We start from the raw sequence: 17658 nt of genomic DNA on the forward strand, positions 1-17658 counted from the left end.
GCTTCTTAATTTGGTGCCTAGTGGGGTGGCACAGTGGCGCAGTGGTTAGCACCACAGCCTCACAGCTCCAGTGACAAGGGTTCGGTTCTGGGTACTGCCTCTGCAGAGTTTGCAAGTTCTCCCTGTGACCGTGTGTGTTTCCACCAGGTGCTCTGGTTTCCTCCCACAGCCGAAGACTTGCAGGTTGATAGATAAATTGGCCATTGTAAATTGCTCCTAGTGTAGGTAGTGGTAGGAGAATTGTGGGGATGTGGTAGGGAATGTAGGATTAGTATAAATGAGTGGTTGATGGTCAGCACAGACTTGGTGGGCCGAAGGGCCTGTTTCAGTGCTGTATCTCTCTATGACTCATACTAACTATGTGAAACCTCTTTCCTTGACCTGCCTATGTTGTTGGTACCTACATGGGCCACAATGGCTAGATCCTCCCCCTCCCTCTGTAAGTTCGTCTCCAGCCATAAGCAGATGTCCCAAACCCTGGCACCAGGGCAGGCAACACAGCTGTCTGGACTCTCGCTCTTTGCTGCAGAGAACAGTGTCAATCCCCCTAACTATACTTCCCCCTACTACCACTACATTCCTTTTTTCTCCCTCCACTTGAATGGCTTCCTGTACCATGGTGCCATGGTCAGGTTGCTCATCCACCCTGCAGTCCCCACTCTCATCCAAACAAGTTGAAAGCACCTCACACCTGTTGGACAATCGCAAAGGCTGAGGCTCCTGCACTCCTGCCCTCTGGGTCCCCTTACCTGCCTCAGCTGCAGCCATACTCTCCTGTCCCTGACCACTGACCAAATCAGAAGACCCTATCCTAAGGGGCCTCCTGGTACAAAATGTCCAGGTAACTTTCCCCCTTACTGATGTGTCGCAGTATCTGCAGCTTGGACTCCAGTTCAATGAATCTGAGCCGAAGCTCTTCAAGCCGCAATCACTTACTGCAGGCTTGTTTGCTGTGGATCGCATTGGCATCCAGGAGCTCCCACGTGCTGCAGCCGTGACACATCACCTGTCCTGCCATCCTTAATGTGTTTTAATTAACTACTTAATTATTTTATTCAATTATTTATTTTATTTTCCTTTTTTATATATTTTATGAAGCTTACCACTAGTTCTTTTACTATTTTAAATGTTAAGGTTAGAATAGACCTTAATCACTTACCAAATACTGACCAAACAGGTAGCTTCTTCCCAAACCAATCACCTACCTGCTTGCCTGTGATGTCGCGGCTTACCAGGGATTCCACTGCACCGAAGCAAGAACCAAATACTGGGGGGTATTTGGTAAAGAGTACAAAAAAAAAGGAAAATGGAAAAATGAGCAGCTCCGCCCCCTTCACCAAATTTGCCACTCACCAAACTCGAATCTCCACACTCAGCTTTTAACCTGCACTCCGTGAGTCTAATAAACGTAACCAATGATAATAAAGCTTTGCCGATACTAATAAGCCTTACCTTACTACTATTAGTAAATCTTACAAATACTGATAAACCCCTAATAATACTTAATACAGTTTATGTATTAAGTTGTCCGAATTTGAACTAATACACTCGCTGCTGGTCTCTCTCTCACGATTATAAATTATAAAATTCGCTTTAGTTTTTAGTTTATATACTAATAAATCGAATAAGTGTTATGCTGTGTTTGATGTAAATTAAATTAAAAGCTTACCTATATACTCACCCCGTCGGCTCTCTGTTTCCCTGCTCTCACTGTGCAGATTGTGACGTCACTCTGATGCCACTTTTTGATTTTTCTCTGCTCCTTTCTCTTGCTCTGTCTGTCTCCGGTCTCCGACTCTGGGCTTTTGGTGTGCTTTTTAAAAGTACCTTGTTGGCTGTAAAATGATTTGGTACATCCTGAGATTGTGAAAGGAGCTACATAAATGCAAGTTCTTTCTTTTACTTTGGAATATTGGTACCAAAGTTGGTGCTGCTGACTTTCTGGGGAGATGTCGGCTCGTGCTCATACTGCTTTCATTGTAGATTTAAACTTTAAGCTATCATCTCCTGTCGTGCAACCTCTGATTAATAAGGTTCTTCTTCCTGTTTATTTCAGGTCTTTGGCGGTTGGTCATCAGTACCCGACATTGGCGACTCAGCCCATACTGTGTGGGAGTATCCCTGGCCTTGTACCAAAGCAGCTGCGGTTTTGTCGGAATTACATGGAAATTATGCCGAGCGTGGCAGAAGGAGTGAAAATTGGGATTCAGGAATGCCAGCATCAGTTTCGAGGCAGGAGATGGAACTGCACGACTATAGAGGATAGTTTGGCGATCTTTGGACCTGTGTTAGATAAAGGTAATTAAATTATATCATTATCTCAGGAAAAGATATTTCTACTCGAGTACAATGAGCGATTATAAAGCAGTGTTACTGATTTATCTTATTGTCAGAAGCTATAAGAAGTCATTTTCTGACCCTGCACTCATGTTGGGAACCTCACCTACTGGGAGAGCAGACCAAAAATTTAAGGGCACTCTGCAAATGATTTTCCAAAATATTGCTCCAGAGAGATGAGATTCCCCTTTAGGGGAGCAAAAATTGGAAAATTACCTCCATAATCCCAAGCAATATCTTGTCTGGTCCTCCTCAACAATGATTCCTCACAGTACACCACAATAGCTGGGAATTGGGTCTGCGTTTACACTGATTAGCGGGACATAACAAGAGTTGTTTCTCAGGGATCTGTTCTGGGGCCTCAATTTTTCACCATACTTATTAATGGCTTGGATGAAGAAATAATATATCCAAGTTTGCAGATGACACCCAACTAGAAGGAAGTTGCAGAGGTACATAAATAGATTGGGGGGAGTTTTGGCAAGGGAGCTGTGAGGGAAGGGGAGGGCAGGTTCTGGTGCATGCGGGGGATTCAAACAGCAAAATATGCCAGAGTGTTGGAAACCTGACATGGTCTCGCTCACTTCTGTATTTAACCACTGTACGTTTGGAGGTGCTTGGGAAACCCTCATGGGGCTGGCAACTCTGCGATTAAAATATATAAAGTGGCAATTGAATGAAGAGTTAACCCAGTATTCTGGCTTTAACTGCCAGCACATGGTTTTTGTGAGCTATCTGAAGCTTGCCAGGGTCACCAGGTCAACAGTGGGGATTGTATAGTCAACAGGCAGGGAAGCCTTTAAATACTGCAACAGGATAGCTGCTTCCTTGCCTAGGTGAAAGGCTTTTGTTCACAGGACTTGTTCTTAGTCTGCGCTTTCATTACTTTGGAGGTGAGTTCCAACACATTTTTGCCATATTGGACCTTTTTGGACTTTGATCTGCACTTTCCAGTTGTCAGCCTTCTCAGCAGCATGGCGGCATCTTTACCATCTTGGACCTCTGATGAGGAACAAGAGTGGCAACACCAACAGCAGCTACAGCAGCAGCAGCTGCCTTCTCTTCAGCTACATGCCACTCCACAGGACAGAGGGGATGAACGCAGAGCTCCAGTTCAAAGGAAGCAAAAACCCCAATACAGGGTATACAGACAGAGTCACGTACAGAAAGTTGATCCTCTGAGTTACAGTGCCTGAGGAGACATAGGCTTTCTTGGCAGGCCATTGCTGACATTTGCAGTCTCTTGGAAGAAGATCTCCTTCATAGAGGGCCAGGTGAAGACACATTGCAATTGATCATCAAGGTCACCACAGCCCTGAATTTCTTTGCCTCTGGCTCCTTCCTGAAATTTGCCGGTGACATCTGCAGGATTTCACCAGATAATCTGATTTTGTGATGTTGATTGAAGGCTAAATATTGGCTAGGACACCAGGAATAACGTTTCTGCTGTTATTTGAAATTGTGTCATGAGGTCTTTTTTGGCCACCTGAGAGGGCAGACGGGGCCTCGGTTTAACATCTCATCCAAAAGACGGCATTTCCAACAGTACTGCACTGGACCGTCAGCCTTGATTTTTTCTACTGAAGTCCTGGAGTGGTATTTGAACCTGGAACCTTGTGACTTGGAAGGAGAGCAATGATGCCAATCTAGTTAATAAGTTCGGACTCAAGTCCTCAAAGAAATACATCGGTGGGGATTTTGAAAGGAATAGAGAAATTAACTCTGGAATGGTGTTTTCAGATAGGACAGGGGAACAGGGTCTTGGTTGGAAAGGGCTTGTTGAGGACAGATTGGCAAAAAGGGTAGTTGAGGCCAATGTCCTGGGTCAGTTATGAAAGTTTTATTGTAATGAGAATGCAGTTGTGATGGTAATGTGGGAAGATGGGGTAAAATGAGCTCAACAGCCATCTTTATCCTAACCAATCTTGTTACGTCTGCTGAGATCCACAGAAGATGGGGATTTGGGAGGTTAATGGTCCTTGGACTATTTTATGAGTATGAATGATATAAACTAGGACCACAGCAATATAACGGCTGATTTTGGTTGGATCGAGGCGTGCCCTCATGCACAATGAGAATGGAGAAATTGACACCATCTCACCCAATTCACTGCACACTGAGTCTAAAAGTGCTTTGTCTTTTGAGAGGCCTCATTAAGAGCTTCATTGCATCTCTTAATTCCGCGCAAATGTGTAGCAATTGCTCTCACACAAATAATTTTTCAATTCCTTACCAGCACTGCTTAAATGTATAAAATGCAGGCATTAGCAATCTGATAGTCACGTACTGAAGTGTCAACTTTTTATAGGTGTGTTTGTTTAGGTTGTAGACCTGAAAAGTTAACTCTGTTCTCTCTCCACAGATGCTGCCTGGCCTGCTGAGTATTTCCAGTATTTTCTGTTTTCATTTGTGTTGGGGGTGTTTATTAGGTTCTATCACCACAATGTATACTGCTACTTTAGCTCCTTTTCCTGTTCAGGGCTCATATTTTGCATTGCAATACTTTATTTGCCACTCCTTTCCAAACAACATTCTTTGCAGCCAGCTGTTATTTCACTTATAGCAAATAATTCAGCATGGGAATTTGAAGTAATTATAATTTATTCTCATGATGTGGGTGTCGCTAACAAGGCCAGCATTATTGTCCATCCCTAATTGCCCTGAGGAAGTGGTGGTCGGTCGCCTTGAACAGCTGGTAGAAGTTTACTACAACTGAGCGGCTTGCTAGACCACTTCAGAGGGCAGTTACAAGTCAACACATTGATAAATGTTATGTTCAGGTGAGGAGGGGTCACAAGGCCCCCTCTTGTTCTTCCTCTTATTTGACCACAACAGGGTTTATTCCTTTTTTTAAAACAGTGGGTGAGCCTTTTACCTTTTTACCTTTGTGGTGATTGTAAAAGAAACAATTGGACAGGTTTTCTTGAGTTTAAACAAGGAAGAGGTGAGTTTATTATACTTAAAAATCTAACCCCGATCTAAACAAAATAATAAAATTACGCTACACTTTCACACACACACATACACACATGAGAATCACACATGCGCTAAAAGATTACACAGTGATGAGGAATAGATTGATTTGGATTGGCGTTCAGAACAAATAAAATTAATACACCGTCTGTGGTGACTGTGGCCTTCCGGTTGAACTCGTGGTCCTGAAATTTTGTGTTCATAGTTATTCTTGGAGACAGTTGAGCAGAGGACTTCCTTCTCATTGCCTTTGTCTGGGATCTAGCAGCTGGCAGCGAGGCTTCGCACACCCCATCAGGCCTTCTGGACAGAGATAGACAGAGAAAGAGAGAGAGAGAGAGACAGCCCTTCTTGCTTAGGAATATCGGAACATAGGAGCAGGAGTAGGCCATTCAGCCCATCGAGCCTACCCTGCCATTCAATATGATCATGGCTGATCTTCCACTTCAATGCCTTTTTCTCACACGATCTTCATATCCCCTTAAATAAAAGCAAAATACTGCGGATGCTGGAAATCTGAAACAAAAACAAGAAATGCTGGATTCACTCAGCAGGTCTGGCAGCATCTGTGGAAAGAGAAGCAGAGTTAACATTTCGGGTCAATGACCCTTCTTCGGAACTGACAAATATTAGAAAAGTCACAGATTATAAACAAGTGAGGTGGGGGTTGGGCAAGAGATAACAAAGGAGAAGGTGCAGATTGGACCAGGCCACATAGCTGACCAAAAGGTCACGGAGCAAAGGCAAACAATATGTTAATGGTGTGTTGAAAGACAAAGCATTAGTACAGATTAGGTGTGAATATACTGAATATTGAACAGCAGCAAGTGCAAACCTGAAGAAAAACAACCTGAAAAAAACAGTGGGTAAGCAAACTGAACAAACTAAGATGAAATGAAATAAATGCAGAAAAAGATTGTAAAAAATGTAAAAAGGAATGTAAAAAAAAAAGGAAGAAAAAATAACTAAAAATGAAAGTGAAGTGGGGGGCTGTCATGCTCTGAAATTATTGAACTCAATGTTCAGTCCGGCAGGCTGTAGTGTGCCTAATCGGTAGATGAGATGCTGTTCCTCGAGCTTGCGTTGATGTTCACTGGAACACTGCAGCAATCCCAGGACAGAGATGTGAGCATGAGAGCAGGGGGGAGTGTTGAAATGGCAAGCAACCGGAAGCTCAGGGTCCTGCTTGCGGACTGAGCGGAGATGTTCCGCAAAGCGGTCACCCAGTCTGCGCTTGGTCTCCCCAATGTAGAGGAGACCACACTGTGAGCAGCGAATACAGTATACTACATTGAAAGAAGTACAAGTAAATCGCTGCTTCACCTGAAAGGAGTGTTTGGGGCCTGGGATAGTGAGGAGAGAGGAGGTAAATGGGCAGGTATTACACCTCCTGCGATTGCAAGGGAAGGTGCCCTGGGACGGGGAGGAGGTGGTGGGGGTAATGGAGGAGTGGACCAGGGTGCCGCGGAGGGAACGATCCCTTCGGAATGCTGACAGGGGAAGGGAGGGGAAGATGCGACTGGTAGTGGCATCACGCTGGAGGTGGCGAACATGGCGGAGGATGATCCTTTGGATATCGCTCTACACCTCCATCCCCCACCAGGATGGTTTGAGGGCTCTCCGCTTCTTCCTGGAACAGAGGCCCAACCAGTCCCCATCCACCAACACCCTCCTCCGCCTGGCTGAACTTGTTCTCACATTGAACAACTTCTCCTTCGATTCCATGCATTTCCTTCAAGTAAAAGGTGTCGCTATGGGTACCCGCATGGGTCCTAGTTATGCCTGTCTTTTTGTGGGATATGTCGAGCATTCTTTGTTCCAGTCCTACTCAGGCCCCCTCCCCCAACTCTTTTTCCGGTACATTGATGACTGTATCGGTGCCGTTTCCTGCTCCCGCCCCGAACTAGAAAACTTTATCAACTTTGCTTCCAATTTCCACCCTTCTCTCACCTTTACATGGTCCATCTCTGACACTTCCCTTCCCTTCCTCGACTTCTCTGTCTCCATCTCTGGGGATAGGTTGTCTACCAATATCCATTATAAGCCCACTGACTCCCACAGCTACCTCGACTACACTTCTTCACACCCTACCTCCTGTAAGGACTCCATTCCATTCTCCCAGTTTCTCCGTCTCCGACGCATCTGCTCTGATGATGCTACCTTCCATGACGGTGCTTCTGATATGACCTTTTTCCTCAACCGAGGATTTCCCCCCACTGTGGTTGACAGGGCCCTCAACCGTGTCCGACCCATTCCCCGCACCTCTACCCTCACCCCTTCCCCTCCCTCCCAGAACCGTGACAGGGTTCCCCTCGTCCTCACTTTTCATTCCACCAGCCTCCATATCCAAAGGATCATCCTCCGCCATTTTCGCCACCTCCAGCGTGATGCCACTACCAGTCGCATCTTCCCCTCCCTTCCCCTGTCAGCATTCCGAAGGGATCGTTCCCTCCGCGACACCCTGGTCCACTCCTCCATTACCCCCACCACCTCGTCCCCGTCCCAGGGCACCTTCCCTTGCAATCGCAGGAGGTGTAATACCTGCCCATTTACCTCCTCTCTCCTCACTATCCCAGGCCCCAAACACTCCTTTCAGGTGAAGCAGCGATTTACTTGTACTTCTTTCAATGTAGTATACTGTATTCGCTGCTCACAGTGTGGTCTCCTCTACATTGGGGAGACCAAGCGCAGACTGGGTGACCGCTTTGCGGAACATCTCCGCTCAGTCCGCAAGCAGGACCCTGAGCTTCCGGTTGCTTGCCATTTCAACACTCCCCCCTGCTCTCATGCTCACATCTCTGTCCTGGGATTGCTGCAGTGTTCCAGTGAACATCAACGCAAGCTCGAGGAACAGCATCTCATCTACCGATTAGGCACACTACAGCCTGCCGGACTGAACATTGAGTTCAATAATTTCAGAGCATGACAGCCCCCCACTTTGCTTTCATTTTTAGTCATTTTTAGTTATTTTTTCTTCCTTTTTTTTTTACATTCCTTTTTACATTTTTTACAATCTTTTTCTGCATTTATTTCATTTCATCTTAGTTTGTTCAGTTTGCTTACCCACTGTTTTTTTCAGGTTGTTTTTCTTCAGATTTGCACTTGCTGATGTTCAATATTCAGTATATTCACACCTAATCTGTACTAATGCTTTGTCTTTCAACACACCATTAACATATTGTTTGCCTTTGCTCCGTGACCTTTTGGTCAGCTATGTGGCCTGGTCCAATCTGCACCTTCTCCTTTGTTATCTCTTGCCCAACCCCCACCTCACTTGTTTATAATCTGTGACTTTTCTAATATTTGTCAGTTCCGAAGAAGGGTCACTGACCCGAAACGTTAACTCTGCTTCTCTTTCCACAGATGCTGCCAGACCTGCTGAGTGAATCCAGCATTTCTTGTTTTTGTTTCATATCCCCTTATGTCATTTGTATTTTGAAATCTGTCAATCTCTGCTTTAAATATACTCAATGACTGAGCTTCCACAGCCCTTTGGGGTAGAGAATTCCAAAGTTTCACAACCCTCTGAGTAAAGAAATTTCTCCTCATCTCATTCCTAAGTGGCTTCCTCCTTATGTTGAAAGTGTGTCCCCTGGTTCTAGACTCCCGAACAGGGGAAATATCTTAGCTGCATCTGCCCTGTCTATCCTTTTAAGTATTTTGTAGGTTTCAATGAGATCAAAGAACAGTACAGCACAGGAACAGGCCATTCGGCCCTCCAAGCCTGCGCCGATCTTGATGCCTGCCTAAACTAACACCTTCTGCACTTCCGGGGCCCATATCCCTCTATTCCCTTCCTATTCATATATTTGTCAAGATGTCTCTTAAACATCGCTATTGTATCTGCTTCCACCACCTCCCCTGGCAGCAAGTTCCAGGCACTCACCACCCTCTGTGTAAAGGACTTGCCTCGCACATCCCCTCTAAACTTTGCCCCTCGCACCTTAAACCTATATCCCTTAGTAACTGACTCTTCCACCATGGGAAAAAGCTTCTGACTATCCACTCTATCCATGCCGCTCATAACTTTGTGAACCTCTATCATGTCGCCCCTCCACCTCCGTCGTTCCAGTGAAAACAATCCGAGTTTATCCAACCTCTCCTCATAGCTAATGCCCTCCAGACCAGGCAACATCCTGGTAAACCTCCTCTGTACCCTCTCCAAAGCCTCCACGTCCTTCTGGTAGTGTGGCGACCAGAATTGCACGCAATATTCTGAGTGTGGCCTAACTAATGTTAACTCATTCTTTGAAACTCTAGAGAATACAAGCCCAGTTTCCCCAATCTCTCTTCTTAGGTCAATCCTGCCATCCCGGGAACAAGTTAGTTGAACCTTCCTTGCACTCCCTCTATGGCAATAATATCCTTCCTAAGGTAAGGGGACCAAAACTGCACACAGTACTCCAGGTGCGGTCTAAACAAGGTTCTATACAATTGAAGCAAGACTTCACTACTCCTGCACTCAAATCCTCTTGTGATAAAGGCTAACATACCATTAGCCTTCTTATTTGCTTTCTGCACCTGCATGTTAGCTTTCAGTGACTTATTGACGAGGACACCCAGGTCCCTTTGTACATCTACACTTTCTAATCTCTTACCATTTAAGAAATACTCTGCACATCGGTTCCTCCTACCAAAATGGATAACCTCACATTTTTCCACATTATATTCCATCTGCCATGTTCTTGCCCACTCACTAAGTCTGTTCAAATCCCCTTAAAGCCGCTTTACATATTCCTCACAACAAATATTCCCACCTAGTTTTGTGTCATCCGTGAATTTGGAAATACTAGATTTGGTCCCCACATCCAAATCATTGATATATATTATGAAAAGCTGGGTTCCAAGCATTGATCCCTGCGGTACCCTGCTAGTCACAGCTTGCCAACGTGAGAATGAACTGTTTATTCCTTTATGCTTTCTGCCTGTTAACCAATCCTTAATCCATACCAGTATATTACTTCCTATCCCATATGCTTTACTTTTGCTAACCAACTTCCTGTGGGGGACTTTATCAAAAGCCTTCTGAAAATCCAAGTATACCACGTCCACTGACTCTCCTTTATCAATTCTGTTCGTAACATCCTCAAAAAACTGCAACAGGTTTGTTAAACATGATTTCCCATTCATAAATCCATGATGACTATGCCCAATCAGATCATTGTTACCCAAGTGTCCATTTATCACATCCTTTAGAATAGATTCTAGCATTTTCCCTACTACTGATGTAAGGCTAACAGATCTGTAATTCCCTGTTTTCTCTTTCCCTCCCTTCTTAAATAGTGGGGTGACATTTGCGACCTTTCAATCTGCAGGAACCACTCCAGAATCTATAGAATTTTGGAAGATGATCACCAATGCATCCACTTTCTCCGTAGCTCCCTCTATCAACACTCTGGGATGTAGAATATTAGGTCCTGGGGACTTATCAACCTTCAGCCCATTAATTTCCCCAATACAACCTTCTTATTAATACTAATTTCCTTCAATTCCTCAATCTCCCTTATCTCATGGATCTCTAATTCTAGGAGATTTCTTGTATCTTCCTCAGCGAAGACAGACACATTTAGCTTCTCTGCCATTTCTCTATTCCCCATTATAAATTCTCCTGATTCTGCCTATAATGGACTCATATTTGTCTTAGCCAAATGTTTCCTTTTTATGTAACTATAGAAGCGGTTACAGTCCATTTTTATATTTTTTGTTAGTTTACTTTCGTATTCTATTCCCCCTTTAGCAGTTTCATAGTCCTCCTTCGCTGTATTCTAAAATCCTCCCAATCCTCAGGTTTACTACTATTTCTGGCAACTTTATAAGCCTTTTCTTTTAATCTTATACAATCCTTAACTTCCTTTGTCATCCACGGTTGACTGCCTTTACTTTTGGGGTTTTTGTGCCCTGGAGGAATGTATAGTTGCTGTAAACTATGTAATATTTCTTTAAAAACTATCCATTGCCTGTGTACTGTCATACATTTTAATGTATTTTCCCAATCCACCTCAGTCAATTTGCCTGTCATACCTTCAAAATTTCCTTTGTTCAAATTTAACACCCTGGCTTCAAATTGACTACTTCACTTTCAAACATAATGTAAAATTCTATCATATTATGGTCACTCATCCCTAAAGGTTCTTTTATAACAAGATTATTAATTAACCCTTTCTCATTGCAGAGTGGCGCAGTGGTTAGCACCGCAGCCTCACAGCTCCAGGGACCCGGGTTCGATTCTGGGTACTGCCTGTGCGGAGTTTGCAAGTTCTCCCTGTGTCTGCGTGGGTTTCCTCCGGGTGCTCCGGTTTCCTCCCACATGCCAAAGACTTGCAGGTTGATAGGTTAATTGGCCATTATAAATTGCCCCTAGAATAGGTAGGTGGTAGGGAAATATATAGGGACAGGTGGGGATGTGGTAGGAATATGGGATTAGTGTAGGATTAGTATAAATGGGTGGTTGATGGTCGGCACAGACTCGGTGGGCCGAAGGGCCTGTTTCAGTGCTGTATCTCTAAACTAAACTAATACGAGATCTAAAATAAAAACAAGAAATGCTGGAATCACTCAGCATGTCTGGCAGCATCTGTGGAAAGAGAAGCAGAGTTAACGTTTCGGGTCAGTGACCCTTCTTCGGAACGTTCCGAAGAAGGGTCACTGACCCGAAACGTTAACTCTGCTTCTCTTTCCACAGATGCTGCCAGACCTGCTGAGTGATTCCAGCATTTCTTGTTTTTGTTTCAGATTTCCAGCATCCGCAGTATTTTGCTTTTATACTAGATCTAAAATAGCCTGTTCTCTATTCAGTTCCTCAACATACTGTTCTAGAAAACCATCCCTAACACACTCCAGAAACTTGTCCTCCTCAGTATTAGTGCTCATTAGGTTTACTCAGTCTATTTTTTTTTATTCGTTTGTGGGGTGTGGGCATCACTGGCTAGGCCAGCATATATTGCCCATCCCTAATTGTCCATGAACTGAGTGGCTTGCTAGGCCATTTCAGAAGGCATTTAAGAGTCAACCACATTGCTGTGGGGTCTGAAGTCATGTGTAGGCCAGACCAGGTAAGGATGCAGATTTCCTTCCCTAAAGGACATTCGTGAACCAGATGGGTTTTTACAACAATCGACAGTGGTTTGATTGTAACCATTAGACTAGCTTTTAATTCTAGATTTATTAATTGAATTCAAATTTTCACCATCTGATGTGGTGGGATTCGAACCCATGCTCCCAGTGCATTAGCCTGGGCTCTGGATTACTAGTCCAGTGACATTAATACTACGCCACCACCTCCCCATGTGCAGATTGAAGTCACCCATGATTCCTGTATTACCCATGCTACATGCTTTTCTAATCTGATTAATACCATGCCCCACACTATCACTACTGTTTGGTATATACAACTCCTACCAATGTTTGCTGCCCCTTGCAGTTTCTTTGCTCCACCCAAACAGATTCCACATTTTGTTCTTCTGATCTGAGATCCTCCATTACTAATGTGCTGATTCCATCCCTTACTATCAGCGCAACACCACCTCCTTTTCCTTTTTGCCTGTCCTTCCTAAATGTCGAATATCTTTGAATATTCAGTTCCCAGTCTGGGTCACCCTGCAGCCACGTTTCCGTTATGGCAATTAGATCATACCCATTTACCTCTTTTTGGGTTTATAAATCATCTACCTTGTTTTGAATGCTGCGTGCATTCAGGAAGAGTGCCCTTCACCTTGTCTTCTTGACATTCTGCATTCCAAGCCTGGTTGATGCTCGCCTTTGTTTCGTCTGCCTTCTAATGTCACTTGCTACTTTTCTACCTCCTGTTACCAGCTTTATTTCCTTCTAATTTGAGTTACCCCTCCAGTTCCCATCCCTCTTCTGCACAGAATGAGTCACTGGCTTGTCTGCTTGTCCAAGGGAAACTCCCCGCTTTCAGAGAGATGGACAGACAGTCACATGACTGTCTCAGCGTATTCTCTGGTACTTTCTAATGCAATTCAAGTTTAGGAATTTCCATCTCTCAAGCCTCATGGTGCCAATGTTTTCCTCTGGAGGGGTTCGCCCTTTCAAGGTTAATGTCCCAGGATGGCTTTGAATGTCTTGCTAATGAAAACAATCTCAGGAGCTCAATCAAAAGGGCAAGCCTATTTTGGGTACAGGCTAATCAGATATATTTCTCTACCTTTGATGCCTTGGAATGGGCAAGGTTTTCAAATGCAACTGGTGGTGGCCATTTTTTTAGCTGTGACAAAGTCTTTGTAAAAGTTGTCTGTAATATTCCAGCTTTCCTTCTTTTTAAGTTTAATGTACGTTTCCAACCGATTAATTATAAATTCTCATTTGGCATAACATGTTTTCTCGACGTGTGGGACTGGAGTTACATATAGGTCAGACTAGGTAATGACGGTCGATTAAAGGACATTGATGTACCTGTTGAGTCTATACGACAATCCAACAGCTTCCTGGTTACTTTCTTAAGATTTCTTTGAGGTTCCTGAAGGCACTTGATTTGAATGAGGAAGAGAATTACAAGGTGGCATAATCTCACTGTAAAATAGCAGTTGTTGTGTCACATGGTGTGACATCTTTAATGTTGGCAATACTCATTGTAGGTACCTGTAATGAGTTCTCAGTGATACCTATGCACCACATTTTGAGTTTAAAATAGAATAAATGTTTTTTTCTGTCCTTTTCTATCCAATCTTGGTGTTGCCATGAATTATAGGCCTTGGTTTTCAGTTTTTTAAATAAGTTTTTTTGCGTGTCTCTTTGCAGCAACAAGGGAATCTGCTTTTGTTCATGCCATCGCCTCGGCAGGCATCGCCTTTGCCATTACCCGTTCATGTGCCGAGAGTACTGCAAATATCTGTGGCTGTGACAACCGGCACAAGGGGCAGCCAGGGGAAGGCTGGAAGTGGGGAGGCTGCAGTGAAGATGTCGAGTTTGGGTGCATGGTGTCCCGAGAGTTTGCGGACGCCCGAGAGAACAGACCAGATGCACGCTCCGCCATGAATCGGCACAACAATGAAGCAGGCCGCATGGTCAGTATCCGTTAAGGTGGGGGTGGGGAAATGCAGAAAGCGCAGGATAAATGAGCACAGCCTATCACACGATTGGAAAGATAAAGATGCATCAAATCAGGAATAACTAACAATGCCATTCCTTTGAAGAAAGAACTAACACATTTATGTAGCAATTGCATCCTAAGCTGTACAGACCAGCAAAATCTGCAGTTGTATCCTGATCTATGATGAATTAGCTGGTCTCAGGTAGGGCTGTTTATGGGGCCTTGTGGGTGACACTTGATGGCTTGCATCTTTAATTTCTCTATCTCCCCTCATGCCCTCTCCAAGTTCATCTTATCTATGAGACCCAACTCCATGTTTGAATCCCTCCAATCAGGTTTCTTCCCCTGCCACAGTACCAAAATACTCTTATCAAAGTCACAAATGACATCCTGTGTGATTTTGACAAAGATAAACTTTCCCTCCTTGTACTTCTTGATCTGTCTGTAGCCTTTGCCACAGTTGACCACAGTTTACCTCCTCCAACTCCTCTCCACTGTCGTCCAGCTGGGTGGGACTGCACTCGCTGTTTCCATTCTTGTCTATCCAGTCCAGTATCACTTTCAATGATTTTTCTTCCTGCACCCGCGCTTTTACTTCTGGTGTCCCACAAGGTTCTGTCCTTGGCCCGCTCCTATTTCTCATCTACATGCTGCACCTTGGCAACATCATGCAAAAGGCAAAAGCACAGCTTTAATTTCACATGTACGCTGACGATACTCAGCTCTACCTCACCAACAAGTATCTCGACCCCTCCACTGTTACTAAATTCAATACTGGATGAGCAGAAATTTCATCCAATTAAATATTGGGAAGACTGAAGCCACTATCCTCAGTCCCTGCTGCAAATTCTGTTCCCTCTCCCTGGCAACTGTCTCAGACTTAACCAGACTGTTGGCAAACTTGGTGTCATGTTTGACCCCAAGCTGAGATCCCAATCACATATCCGCACCGTCGCTAAGACCGCCTATTTCCACCCCTGACTCTTTCTCTGCCTCAGCTCATCTGCTTCTGAAACCCGCATCCATGCCTTTATTAACTCTAGAGCTGACTATTCCAATGCACTCCTGGCTGCCTCCTACATTATATCCACAGCAAACATGAGGTCATCCGAAACTCTGCTGCCCATGCTCTTACTCATGCCAACTCCCCTGTGCTCACTGCCCCACATTGGCTTCTGGTCTAGGAATAATTTGATTTTTAAATTCTCATCCTTGTTTTCAAGTCCCTCCATGGCCTTGCTGCCCCCCTGTCCCCCACTCTGGTCATCTCTGTAATCTCCTCCAGCTCCACAACCCTTCAAGATGTTTGCACTCATTTAATTCTGGCCTCTTGAGTATTCTCAATTTTAATTGTTTCACCTTTGGTAGCTATGCCTTCAGCTGCTTAGGCCTTAAGCTCTGGAATTCCCTCCCTAAATCTGTCTACCTCTGTACTGCTCTTTCTTCCTTTAAAGACATTCCTTAAAATCTACCTCTGACTAACCTTTTGGCCATCTGTCTTAATATTGCCTTATAAGGCTCAGAGTCAAATTTTGCTTTATAATGCATCTGTGTAGCACCTTGGGACATTTTATTACGCTAAAGATGCTATATAAATACAAGCTGTTGTTGCTTTTGTTGTTTATTGCTCATCCCAAGTTACCCTGAGGGAATTAAGTGTCAATCATGTAGTGTGGATTGGAGTCCTCGATCTAAGGCAGATTTCCGTCCTTGAAGGACATGGGTGAACCAGTTAATTGTTGTGGTGCTTATACTTGGTGCCTACCCCCACATTAATTGATTCAATTTCCCAACTTTCCATGCTTGGATTTGAACTCATGTCCTTGGCTACTGTGCCAATACTGATTGTTACCTGATTGTTATCTTTGGATGAGATACTGGAAGGTTGACAGGACCTGTGTGACTCTACTACCATATGAGTGCATTCTGCAGAGGGAGAGAAAACACTAAGGGAATTATTCGTCCACCAACCCTCACTCCCAACCCCAAACTTTCCTTCCCTTCATTGACTGTGGGCAGTATCATAACTTGAAATGTATCATGTGCTTAGTAGGGCCATCATTTTCCGGGCTGGTGGGAATTGTGTGAAGTGTAGTGATTGATTGTGTGGGATCGCCCAAATAGTAAGTAATTGAGGTGTCACTGTTCCATTTCCTTTTTCAGGCCATTTTGGACCACATGCACCTGAAGTGCAAGTGCCATGGGCTATCAGGGAGCTGTGAAGTGAAAACATGCTGGTGGTCACAGCCTGACTTTCGTGTGATTGGAGATTACTTAAAAGATAAGTACGACAGTGCCTCTGAGATGACCGTGGAGAAACATCGGGAGTCCAGAGGTTGGGTGGAGACCCTTAGTCCCAAGTACACCTTATTTAAAGCTCCAACAGAGAGAGATTTAGTCTACTATGAATCTTCACCGAACTTCTGCAATCCCAACCCTCAGACCGGCTCATTTGGCACACAGGACCGAAAGTGCAATATCACGTCGCACGGAATTGATGGATGTGAGTTACTATGCTGTGGCCGTGGACATGACACAAGGACTGAGAAACATATGGAGAAGTGTCACTGCATCTTCCACTGGTGCTGTCATGTCAGCTGCCAAGAATGCATACGCATCTATAACGTTCATACTTGTAAGTAGAGGGAGCAGGAGGCTTTATGGGAAATTGGTGATGGTCCTGAACTGAAATATCTCGCTACATTTAGAAGATCAGATCTTAAGCCAGGGCTCATCTTCGTGCCCATGGATTGATCTTATTCTGGAGACAATGCCTTTTAAATGCTCATATAGGAAAGAACCAGCATTAGCCAAATCTTCACACAGTTTAACTTTGGGACCCGATCGCAAAAAAGGACAAAAACAGGATTGTAATCCTTATAGCATTGGAAAACCTTCAAGGGATGGGCATCTAGCACACAACTAAGCTGTGTCTGAAAGAACTAGATGGATCTTAAGCTCTGCTATCTTACATTTAAATCAAAGAAATGCAGCAAACCTTTGCTCAAGATCTAAAGGGGAATTCTAGAAGAGGGGGACAGGTCTTTCTAATGAACATTCTGAAGGTGAAACGATAGAACACAATGACAAGGCTCATTGGGCAGATGTGGTAGTGTAATTATTGCAGCGCTATTAAGGTCTTTTGAGTAAATTCTAATATATTAAGAACCCTCTGTTGCTACCAGTGACCAGTCAGACTATTTTAAGAGCTATTAATCTATGTACTCATATATCCTGATGTGATTGCTCACTTTGGGATATTTTTCAAGAGTGGATTGTCCACCATGGAACTGAATGAA

At 44.1% G+C, this 17658-nt stretch overlaps 1 protein-coding gene across 1 annotated transcript; it reads left to right on the top strand.

Annotated features, from left to right (window-relative positions):
- The first annotated feature begins 2063 nt into the window (after nucleotides 1-2063).
- Nucleotides 2064-17002, top strand: wnt3a (wingless-type MMTV integration site family, member 3A). The gene is made up of 3 exons (XM_068030806.1): nucleotides 2064-2298; nucleotides 14068-14333; nucleotides 16523-17002. The coding sequence occupies exons 1-3, from the start codon at nucleotides 2163-2165 to the stop codon at nucleotides 17000-17002; spliced, it is 882 nt and encodes a 293-aa protein (XP_067886907.1). The 5' UTR covers nucleotides 2064-2162.
- Nucleotides 17003-17658: the final 656 nt, after the last annotated feature.

The sequence above is a fragment of the Heterodontus francisci genome, chromosome 5, assembly GCF_036365525.1.
Source record: "Heterodontus francisci isolate sHetFra1 chromosome 5, sHetFra1.hap1, whole genome shotgun sequence".
NCBI lineage: Eukaryota > Metazoa > Chordata > Chondrichthyes > Heterodontiformes > Heterodontidae > Heterodontus > Heterodontus francisci.